At 58.2% G+C, this 11,275-nt stretch overlaps 4 protein-coding genes across 4 annotated transcripts; 1 reads left to right on the top strand and 3 right to left on the bottom strand.

The window, feature by feature from the left end:
• Nucleotides 1-272: 272 nt before the first annotated feature.
• Nucleotides 273-3,764, bottom strand: GLOTRDRAFT_78506 (uncharacterized protein; the record flags this gene model as incomplete). The annotated part of the gene is made up of 13 exons (XM_007869635.1): nt 273-513; nt 576-731; nt 787-936; nt 968-1,163; nt 1,216-1,413; nt 1,470-1,778; nt 1,825-1,966; nt 2,053-2,247; nt 2,348-2,445; nt 2,589-2,796; nt 2,908-3,343; nt 3,405-3,507; nt 3,563-3,764. 13 exons carry the CDS (start codon nt 3,762-3,764, stop codon nt 273-275), a joined length of 2,634 nt encoding a protein of 877 aa, XP_007867826.1.
• Nucleotides 3,765-4,010: 246 nt separating this feature from the next.
• Nucleotides 4,011-8,167, bottom strand: GLOTRDRAFT_139717 (uncharacterized protein; the record flags this gene model as incomplete). The annotated part of the gene is made up of 6 exons (XM_007869634.1): nt 4,011-5,051; nt 5,111-5,577; nt 5,648-5,926; nt 5,985-7,701; nt 7,759-7,895; nt 7,952-8,167. 6 exons carry the CDS (start codon nt 8,165-8,167, stop codon nt 4,139-4,141), a joined length of 3,729 nt encoding a protein of 1,242 aa, XP_007867825.1. The 3' UTR covers nt 4,011-4,138.
• A 331-nt stretch (nt 8,168-8,498) lies between these two features.
• Nucleotides 8,499-10,336, top strand: GLOTRDRAFT_116939 (histone deacetylase complex protein; the record flags this gene model as incomplete). The annotated part of the gene is made up of 7 exons (XM_007869633.1): nt 8,499-8,540; nt 8,593-8,844; nt 8,896-9,017; nt 9,076-9,629; nt 9,686-9,741; nt 9,800-9,991; nt 10,253-10,336. The coding sequence occupies 7 exons, from the start codon at nt 8,499-8,501 to the stop codon at nt 10,334-10,336; spliced, it is 1,302 nt and encodes a 433-aa protein (XP_007867824.1).
• A 310-nt stretch (nt 10,337-10,646) lies between these two features.
• Nucleotides 10,647-11,146, bottom strand: GLOTRDRAFT_44707 (uncharacterized protein; the record flags this gene model as incomplete). Its single annotated transcript, XM_007869509.1, has 2 exons — nt 10,647-10,742; nt 10,802-11,146. The coding sequence occupies 2 exons, from the start codon at nt 11,144-11,146 to the stop codon at nt 10,647-10,649; spliced, it is 441 nt and encodes a 146-aa protein (XP_007867700.1).
• Nucleotides 11,147-11,275: the final 129 nt, after the last annotated feature.

Here is an 11,275-nt window from a genome sequence, read left to right as displayed (position 1 = left end):
CTGCAAGCGGCGAGCTCCAGGATGAAGACATGAAGGATACAACTGCGAGCGAGAGCACCATGCATGCGATGCAGGACGCCAGGCATGTGCTCTCTTTCCTTGAGTCATTACACAATACTCTGTTAGACACGAAATCATGACCGTCACGACTATTATGTGCTACTCTACTCTACTGGGCACTTACTTGCCGTAATGTGATGTTGCGAAGGGATTGATACCCTGTCTAGCGTCCACAGTGGTAAGACTGCGCAATCTGAGCGGCCGGAACATGACTAAGATTTATCGCCCTTTTCAGTTTCGTCATCGGCATCAGGAGTCTCCTCGAAGCTCGACTCGATGGCCGAGAGGTAAGTGTTCAGCTTCCACATATCCCCGATTCGTATCCTCGCATTGTCGAAGGCGACCGCGATAATCGGCTGGGCGCTGTTGCTGTCCTTGGGTTCCGTCAGAGATGGGGGCATTTTAGGGTACCGAGCGGAGAAATGTGTCAACAAGATGTTTTCGGCGTTCATCCTAAGCAAAGGATAACCGTCAGAAATTATCCCGTATTAGCTGCGTAGTCCGTAGGAACTTACTTTGTGCCGATGTCCACCGCTTGTCCTATGGTGCTATGGGCTTTGACAGCTGCCATTTCGGCTTCCTCGTCGGCCATAGTCGCCTCATGGATGAGGAGAGTAGCGTTCTTTGCTGCGTTGACGAGGTCCATCGATGGCATCGTGTCACCGGAGTAGCTTCGCAACATAACTCAGTCAATACTGGAGTTTTTAGAACAAAGAAGGCACCTACGCTATGCTCCAGCCGTCCAAGTGCTCGATGACACATCCATAACACCTTACCCGATGGCGCATGCTAACAGTCAAAAACTTCTTCAGCCCTAATGCAGCATAAAGGCTCTCCACAGTCTCCTGGCTACCCAAGGACACATCAATAATCAGTCTCTCCTAGTTCCATACAGTGGGGCACTCACTTGTATCGGTAATGTGAATGGATGCTGTCCATTCTCGAGTCAGACGACGGTACGGCAAGCGTTTCACTGGAGATGGTGCGTACGCTCCCATCCCTCCAGCCGATCTCCTCGAGGTCGGAGTACTCGCTCAGGTAGAGCAAGATAGGTTCGTTTGCGACTAGGTATAGCGGTGGGGGAGGAGGATCCAACTGACGGTCTATTATAAGCATCTCGTCTTTCCAAGAGGAGAAACAGCATTACCTTAGCACGCTCAGCCAAAACCCTCGCCAAGCCTATGTGATGATCCGCATGCGCGTGGCTCACGAATATACACCGCAGCTCCCGAAGGACCTTCTCCACGCCCTCCTCCCCAGGGCCGTATGACCTCGCGAGCTGACCGTATGACCCCTCGCCCGCATCCAGCAAGATATTCCCATACCCCGGTATAGTGATCATCGTCCCAGAAACTATGAGTGCCATTCAGCTAGCTGACGGTTGGGCGGTTTGAAATACAGACACGCACCGTTGCGGTACTTCGTCGTCATTGCGCTGCTTGTCCCTAGAGGGACGACCAAGACATCATCGCCCGGCTTTGCCGGCCTGCCTGCCTGTTTCATACGCTCTTCTTTCTCCTTCACGATCTCCTTTGCGCGCGTGAATCGTTCGGCTGTAGTTTCCCCGAGGACGGGATTCTCCGCAGGCGCAATAATTCCCGGGTGGAAGAGGTCCCGCTCATCCGCCTCGTGCTCGTGCACTGGGGCGCGCGGAGGACGGATATCAATCAGGATATTAGAACGGAGAGGCTGTATGTTCAAATCTGGCGGAGCTGTACCTGCCTGTCAGGGTTTACTGCAATAGGGAGGTGGAGGTTGACGCACCGTCCAGTGGGAATTCAGGTTCAAGGTTGAACTGCGGCAGGGGGAACATATCTGGGTCCAGCTGGTTCAGCTTCAGCTGGGCATACCCCGCACTCGTGAACGTTACGGGGTTTGGCGAGTGTTTCTTCGAGGATACCAGATGCTACGCCTCCCACATCAGCCTTCTCTGTCGTACATCCCATGGCTTCGCTGTAACATTACACAGCGATGAGCGGGGAATCAACTCACATGCACGCTTGCAGGGAAGCACCGGACAACACCCTGAATATATTGATTCCCCCAAACGTCGTCGCCACAAAGGTGCACAACAAGCCGGATGTTGTACTTTTCTCCATCATTGCCAGAAAGGACGGGAGAGGATTTCAGTTCGGTCACGAGAGACGGGATGTAGGATGGAGAGGGAACATCGAGAATTGCGACCACCTACAGGTATCAGTCATTTATCAATATCCAGCTCTGCAATCTAGGGGTCGATTTGCGACAGAATCCAAGAGGAGAGGACGGATGAGGGACAGACACTCACAGCTGGAGCCTCACTGGCACCAAGGCAGTCCTGAGGTGTGACCGTGCGTTCCTCTTTGGTTCCATCGGGGAGGGTAACGGTGAATGTTACTGTCTCACCTGCATCACGCCGAATGTGCGTCAGCCAGAGCCAAATTGGATGACCAATGGGGTACAAGATAGTGATACAGCAAGACATAGCCCGTGCGAGAGGTACACACAACTGACGACCCACGCAACCCCAGCGTACCTAGCCCACTCACCTCTTGCTACCTTGGCCCTCAGAGGCCCTGGGCCCAAGCCAAGCTCATCCGCACGTTTCGCGTTGAACTTCCCACGTACCCGCGGGCCAACGAGGATATACGACAGGACAGGGCCCTCCGCCGGAGCACCATTGGAAGGTATGGGTTCCGAGGATCCCAGCGAGAATGTAGGTAGGCGCCGCCACCAGCCTGGCAAAACCGCCGCCTTCTGCCTCACCGCCGACTCCACCTCGTCTTCCACCGCGGGCACGGGGACCGCAGGCGCGCTCGGCTCGCCCGGGAGACTCGTGCAGCCATCCGTCTCCAGCGTGCTCCGAACCTCCTCCTGACTCGCTTCTGCGGGCCTCGTGGTGCCGATCTTCTGCTTCTTCGCCGCCCTACTCTCCTTCTTCGGTCCCTCGGGGGCAGGCACGCCGAGGTCCTTGAACATGCGCTCCACGACGATCCACCGCCACCAGTCGCGCTCCGGCCCACGCAGGCGCTCGGGATCGAGATTCGAGAGGCTGGAGATTTTTGACAAGAAGGTCTGGGGGATTGCGGGGGCTAAGGAGGCCGGGCCGGTCTGAGGGCGCTTGCGTTTTCGTTCGGCGGAGGTGGACGAGGGTATGGGCGTAGGTATAGGAACAGGAGAGGGAGAGGGTGGAGAGAGACGGAGAGCGTAGATGGACATGTTTTCATCTTTGTAGACCGCCTCAGCGTCCGAACTCGAAGGTCGGGAGATGGGGACTTCGATCGGGCTTAACGAGAGCGTGTTTCTAGGTCGAGTACGTAGCAGAGTGAGATCACAGTATAGACGGAAGGGTAGTCACACCGTACCGATAGAAATAGAGCCGCATAGACGCCAGGTAGTGCATGAGGCCCTGCGGAGCGACGACAGTCATTCTTGCGGTGCTTGCATCAGCCAAGGTCATCAGAAAACCTGGTTTCCGTACAAATGTCAGGCTCACATAATAGCAAAGTAAACGGCCACATACCTGGCAATCCGAGCGCCCTCCGTGTGTCCACGCGTGTCAGTACCACGGCTCGAGAACGCTTCCATCCCCTATGGCTCTGCAGAAACGCTCGCGTGGTGTTTTCACCAGTGTTAAATATATACTTGCCCGAGTCGAAGGTAACCACGAGCGAGGGGTGGGTGTCCGCTGTGTGCGCGGACAAGACAGATACAGACCAGTTCATGTTGGAAGTGGCTACTTGGGTATGCTGCCAGCGGCTGCTTTTGCTTTTGAGAGAGAAAGGGAAGAAGCTATGTACAGAGGAACCGAGACATCGTCTTGCGAGTGCGGCCAGTTTGGTTTACTTGACTCGAATCGCGTATACGGACCAACTCAATTCGAAAATTCAAAGCATCGGTGCAGCCACCCTAACCCTAGCGCGGACCTTGTCCCAACGGACCAATCAGCAGCGGTGGCACTTGGATAGGCAAGTTTAGACATAAACAAAATGCTCTACATATCCAATTTCAACATAAATACAGACATACATAATCCGCATATCATCAGGCGAAAGATGAACTCAACATAAGGCATGCTACCCAAGGATGTGTCCAGCACTCATACCCGCCCTTTCCTCAACCCCGCCCTTCTCTTCTCCTCCTCCTCCCTCACCGCCCGTTCCCGCTCCTCAAACCAAGCCTTCAAATCTCGCACACTCCCGGCTGAGCTCCGTCGTCCACTACTCTCACTGCTCACACTCGTATCCCCCCTCTCCTCTGGCAACCCCACACTCCGCAACTCCACCATTCTCTTCGGCTCCTCCCTCCTCCGTACAGGGATGCGGCTCGCCTTCGCCTTCTCCACCTCCTTCAGCGGGACCTTCGGCGCAGCCGCGCGAGGCACTGGCTTCGGGCCCGGCGTGCTTACGGGCCCGCGTGGCTTGTTCAGCACTTCCGGTGGGGGCAGAGGAAGCGGGATACCCGGTGCAGCAGGTTTGTGCTGTTTCGCCGGCTCGGGTTTCTTGGACAGCGTCGGAAGGTACGAGAACAACAGGCCCTTGACGCGACCACCAAAACTGGGCCTCGACGCAGGTTTAGGCGCAGGAGGCGGGGAGGGCGATGGTGCAGACGTCACGCTTGTGTCCGACTCCGCTCTGGTGCTCAAGTCGCCATTTGACTCCGCAGTCGACTCTACGCTGACATCTGCAATGGACTCCGCGCCCTGCTCTCCGTCAGCGACCTTCCTCGCCTCCTCCAACAGCGACTTGTATGACCTTCCAAACACCGCTGCCGCCAACCGCGGTCTCTCTAACCGCTCCTCATCCCTCGTCCTATCCGCAAACTTCCTAGGGAGGGGCGTGAATTCCGGTACGTCTACCCAGGGGCTCATCGGAGCACCGGACGCAGACGCAGATACAGAGGGCTGGAAGGCAGACCGCAAGAAGGACTTGAGCACGACCGGCGTTCCGGGGGCACCTCGACCCTCCCTTTGTTTCCTCCTCAATGCGTTGGCGCGGGCGACGAGGACGGCCCTATGAAACAAAGTTACTATCTGTACCACACAGAACAAGAATGCGACGGCAGCACTCACCACTCCGCCTTGTCAGGCTCCGCGTGCCCAACAAGCGCAAGGTACCGCCTGACGACATCCTCAGCGCGCACCGCATCCGCGCCGACACCCCTCTCCTCTCTCTCGTCCGTAAAGCACGCATCGAGGAGCTTCCAGTCGTCCTTACTCCACCCCCCCTTCTCCCTGTCCTTACTCTTCCCCTTGCTGACGGCTTCCTGAGAGCGGGACTTCTCCCGAAGCTTCGTATCGCGCAGATGCGACTGCTCCAAAACCGACACCTCCCCCTCCGCCTCCCTCAACAGCTCACCCACACTCACCACCGGGCTCCCGGGTATATACACCCTATCCCCGAGCACGCCCTTCCTCTCGCTCGACTTCCGCACGCCAGAGGCACCCACGCTCTTCCGGCGGATACTCTTCAAGTAATCGCCCGCGATCAAGCGGGAGCGGTTAGCCTTGAGCGGCTTGGGCAGCCACTCGTAGTCATGCTGCCATGCACCAAAATGATTTTTAGTACGTTGGGACACAGAAAGAGGATAGAGGAGGAGGGGTACTTACCATCTTCAAAATCGCAGCAGCCCGCGCAGCCGCGCGCGGGTCCGTACTAACCACCTTGACGACGCTCTCATCCGTTTCCTCGCTCTCCTCCCCGTCGCTCTCGCCGTAAGCAGCGCCCACCACAACCTTGTCCTTGTGTGCGCGGAGGAACTCGGGTGTCGCGGCGCGTTCTCTTGGGAGGACGTGCCCGACCTCCTTGTTTGCTGAGGTGGATTGACGGGGCTGATGGAGGTGGTCGGGTTCGAAAGAGGTGGGTGGGGAATCAGGGGAAGGGGGAGGCTAGACACATCATTCAACTCAAGTTGTCCGACGGATAGGCATAACGGACAATACGAACCTGCTCATCCTCATCACTCTGTACCGGATCCGAGCTCAACTCCCGATCAACCATCTCCTCCTCCTCCTCATCCGTATCCTCATACCCAACCCGCCCACTCTCCCCCTCCTCCTCCTCCCAGCTCGGATCCCCAGGCCTCAACGCCCGCCCAGGGAACGACTTCCTCCTGTCCCTGTCCCCCCTCCCACCCCTCCCCACCCCCGCACGACGCCTCTCCCGGTACACCCTCAGCACCCCGTCCATCCTCCCCAGGATCCCGTCGACGGTACGCTCCGCCTCCCAGTCCTCCCCGTCCGCGAGCGCGCTGTCCATCCGCTCGATGAGGCCGTCCATCGTCATGTTCGCGACGGCGTCTTCTTCCTCCGCGAGGTCGTCCTCCGGCGGGGGAGACGGCGCGCGCGGCTGGATGTCGGCGGGTAAGGGGAGGGGGGTCTGCAGGGGATCGGGCAGGGGATTGGGAGGCTGGGGGTCGATGGGTCGGGAAAGGGGAGGCTGCGCCGACTCGTCAACCGGCTCGGTCGACACCGTCTCCTCTCTCCCTCCGACATTTCCCATCTTGCGGAACGAATCCTCTTCCTCTTCCTCCTGCCGCCCCTCCTCGCCCACCTCGACGTCCCGCAAGAAATCATCGCTCTGCGCGAACACGGGGTCGTCGCCGAGCTCCGACGTGCGCGGGGAGGACGAGCGATGGACATGGGGCTCGGGGGAGTCCAAGTCCTCGGTGTCGGCGGGTATATCCGCGTCTGCGTCGTGGAGCGGGGCTTGGGGTCGGGTAGCATGAAATTGGGAGGGGCGAGGGCTGGGACTAGGACTGCGGGTGCGGCTACGGTCTGGAACGACCCGCGGAGGCTCCTCACCGACGTTGTCATGCATCGCGGAATCGTCATCCACAACCGGACCCTCACATTGTGGCACCCCAACCCTCACATCCACCTCCACCTCCATCTCCACATCCTCCTGCAATGCCACCTTAGCAGGATACGGACTCCCCCCCTCCCCCGCCCCGTCCGTGTCCTTCGTCGGCACGGTCATCATGGTATACTTCCCCGTATACTCCCCCTCCTCGCCCATATCGGAATCATCCCCGCTCGCCGCGTCCAAGCTGGTAAAGTCGAACTGCGGTTGCGGGGTGAACGCAGCGGGGGTCGAGTCGTGAGCGAACAGAGCGGGCTGCACGTCCTCGTCTTCGTCGAGCACGATCGGCTGCGCGCTCGACCCCCCCGCAGCCTCGGGAGACAATGGCAAAGACATGCCCCCCATCCTCCCCCTGCCCTTCCCCGGCCGCCCCCTCAACAACAACGGATCCTCCGTCGGCGACGGCGGCGGGGGCGGCCTCGTTAGATCGATCTCCGGGCACTCCTTCTTCACATACACCTTCACCCGCGCCGCCTCGCTCTTCCTCGCACTCGCGCTCCCTGCGGCATGCGACTTTCTCTGCCTGGGTTTCGCGGTGGACTTGGACTTGGTGGGGGATTCGAGCAGCACCTCGCGCGGCGGGGTGAACCGCTCGCGGGGCGGGGAGTAGCGCGCGGCGCGGGTGGGCGAGACGGGATCGGTGTGTGAGATGCGCGGGACGGGTGTGCGGCGAGCGGAGGCGCCAGGGTTTGGTTGGGTTGAGTTGGCGCGCCGGCGCGGGCGGGTGGGCGAGGACTGCGAGGCGAGGCGGGTATCTGCTTGGCGTTTGGATAGTTTGCGGGGTTTCGGGTTGGGTGTTTTGCTGGGTCGTCAAGCCATGAGATGATAGTAAGATGCTTAGGATGAAAGGCGTACACACCTAATCTCAGCATCGACGTCGCCCTCTGGGGACGCCGACGCCGCCTGCGTCGGCACCTGCGCGCGCTTGCGTTTCGGCTTGCTCGCGAGCGGGGCTGTCCTCGATCGCGGTAGGCTGGGCGACATCTCCCTGGCCGGCTGCACCTCGCTCGATCAGCCTCGATCGCTCAGTACCGCACGCAGAAATTACACACCAAGTGCCGCAGACTGCCTCTTAAAAACTCCTCAGGCGGCGGGCTGATCAGCATCTGGCTGGGGTGCAGCGGGGCTACCTGCGGTGTCGCGAGGCCACTCTCTCTGTCCATGTTCTTGTGCTTGCGGGTATTATCCAAGATATTGTCGGCGTTGTGGGATAGCGATGCGCTGCGCATGGTAAACGGGCTCAGCTCGTCCGGCGGCGTGTTTTCCATAAGGCAAGAAGAATCTGAAATGAAAGACAACGTTCGGTTCAAGTCTGCCATGCGAGAACGGCCAGGCGACCAACGCGTAGACCACGTGATTTGCACACGGGAGTTGCCGGAGACCTCTCTCGACGCGTCTTCCACAAGTGCCACAGTCAAGGCTGCCTTTGCAGGTTTGTAGGTCAAAGAACGCTACAAGGACAATAATCCCACTGCCTTGCTGATTTGCAGTGAACTCGATTCAAGTCCTGCAACACCCTGATCGGACTTGGTGGGTTTAGCCGCTCAACCAGTTCAGGGTTAAGTATATACACCATTAATATTGCGCGCTCAGGCTGCAATGGAGGCCACCACTTATGTTGTATCCAATGAACTAGCAAAGGTGAGATATAAAGGCGCGATCTCCCTATACTCTAACTAGAACGGATTCGTAGATCAGCTCACTCCTGCCGTCGAACAAGAAACGATCCCTGATCGTACACTCTCTCATAAACGCGCTAGGTCTACTCTCCCACAATCAAGACCAGGAAATGCTCCCGATACGCGTTGTGAAACCCGTACCCGCTCAATACGACGACCTGGCTGCGTACCACACCCGCGACTATCTCGAGTTCATACTCGACCCCAAGAACTCCAGCGGCGCCGTCGTGGAACAGGATGACGTCCTGGAGTATGGCATGGAAGACGTACGTTGACTTGTTTCGTCTTAGTCTTCAACTCGCTGATCTCTCTGCAAGGATTGCCCGCCCTTCCCCGGCCTCCCGCATTACGTGCGCTACGTCGCAGGAGCGACCCTCACCGCCGTCAGAGACCTCCGCGAGGGCCGCTGCAAAACCGCCATCTGCTGGGATGGCGGACGGTACGCACCCTCCCTCCTCCCTCTCTCCCGTCTTGACCTACCCAGCCACCCAGAGCAGGCACCACGCGCAAAAATCCAGAGCCTCCGGCTTCTGCTACGTCGCCGACTGCGTGCTGGCCATCCTCGCTCTCCGCCGACTACTTCCCGACCCTCATAACCCCGCAGTCCTCAGGAAGCCCAAGGTGATGTACCTCGACCTCGACCTGCACTTCTCCGACGGCGTCTACGAAGCCTTCCACACCTCGTCCTCATCGCAAGCATCAAGTCACTTCCTCCATTTATCAATTCACCACGCCGCGCCGGGATTCTTCCCCGCCTCCCCGCTCGCCGTCCTCCCCGACCCTTCCGCGGAGGGCTTCAACCCGTACACCCTGTCCCTCCCGTTACAGCGCGGCGCGTCCGACGCTACGTTCGCGAGGATATGGAAACTAGTCGAGAACGTCAAAGACGCATTCCGCCCCGACTTTGTCGTGCTCCAGTGCGGCGTCGACGGCCTCGCGGGCGACCCGTACGCCGTGTGGAACTGGGGCCTCTCCGGGGCCGAGGGGAGCTTCGCCTGGTGCGTCGGGCGGGTGCTCGCGTGGGGCTGCAGGACGCTTCTGCTCGGCGGAGGTGCGCTTATATATCTTCCTCCCTGTGATTCGGTGTTGATAGCAGGTGCCCTGTAGGTGGGTATAGCAGCCCGAACGCTGCGCGCGCTTGGGCGTACATCACGGCCCTTGCGGTGAGTAGCGCTGGGCACGAAACTCCCTCCTGGCTGGCTGACCATGTTTTTCATGTAGCGGAAGGAGCCGCTCCCTGTGGACACTCCCATCCCCGACCACTCCGGGTTCCCCCTCTACGCTCCATCGTTCACCCTCGACGTCCCTGCGGGCCATATGCAGGACCAGAACACAGATGCGTATCTCACTGAGGTGGAGAGGATTTATGGACGAGCTGTCAGTGCGCTCAGGGAGAGAGATATTGAGGCGCATGTAAGAACGGCTATCTTGCGAAGCATGCCGGGTCCATAGCTCAACGGAAGCACTGTCCGTACGCTACGCACTCCTGGCTATAGCTGTGAATCGGACGTGCACAACTGCCGAGACATTCAGAGAGCCGTTTATGCGGTATCTGTAAAGATCTAGTGCTGACGGCAATAATCACTTCTCTCTAGTGTTCCAGAAGAGGCACTGCCTGCATCAACGAACAGGCCTTCAGCTGAGTGTTGCAAAGCAGTCCGCCTGGTGAGACAGGATGACGAGTGGGCGACACGCTATATTCCCATGTTTCTGGACGTGTACGAGGACGTTGGCTATTGGGACTACTGCACTGGGTGATATAACTCGCACTGCCAGAGTGTTGTATAGTGGCATGGTAGCAGTGCAGGGTGCGATTCCGAGTCCCTGCTGAGGACGGACAAGGAAATGCATGGAGGACCAGTCACACATTAATGCTGCACTTCTCATCGTACCTTCACCGTGATTTATACAAGATGGTGGGAGCTGTACTGCAGCCGGTGTCTTTAAAAAAGCGTCCCCACGAGTCAAACAGGCTCTCATTCCACGACAACGGGTAAATGGGCCGTACATCCAAGACTGCATATCCTATATCATACACGAATGAAACAGTGATCAGGCTCTACCGCCCTTAGTGAAGGGAACTACGTCCCACGCGCTGCATACCCAGGTTTATCAGTGCCTTGACGCATTCCTTCACCCAGTCTTGACAGTTCGATTGTTTCACCTTCTCCGCGGTGACCGCCTACGAGTAAATATTAGCTGAAGTCATAAATAGCTGAAGACGAGCTCACCGATCCTCAGGCTTTTGCCCGGCGCGGGGACCGAGAGAATGACCTGTTCGACCCTGTCGATAGCTTGGACGGGGGCAAGAGAAACATATGCGCCCTTGGGGTAGTCTTTGACATATTGACTATCGACCTGGCCGAGCGTAATCATTGTGTAGGTTCGACTGGTCTTCAAGATATCATAGTTGCGTGCTACGGTGTGGGAAAAACCATTCGCCACATCACCTTCGACATGGAGCATGGTGCCCGGCGAGCTAGTATCATCTGTGTTGGGTTTATATATGACCCAATGGGCAGGAAACAGATGGCGATGGAAGATGGCCAAATAGAGGGTGCGAGGCATCGTCTGACCAGCATGTCAGTCTACATGATGCAGTCAAGCTTGGAGTGACGGGTTGACGTTACCGTTAATCTATTCAACTGAGTAGTGCTGTCCACTGGCTGAGCTGTCTGATGGGTCTGTCAACTTGCA

This window comes from Gloeophyllum trabeum, assembly GCF_000344685.1.
Source record: "Gloeophyllum trabeum ATCC 11539 unplaced genomic scaffold GLOTRscaffold_00010, whole genome shotgun sequence".
Taxonomy (NCBI): Eukaryota; Fungi; Basidiomycota; class Agaricomycetes; order Gloeophyllales; family Gloeophyllaceae; genus Gloeophyllum; species Gloeophyllum trabeum.
This window is presented reverse-complemented; position numbering and strand designations above follow the sequence as displayed.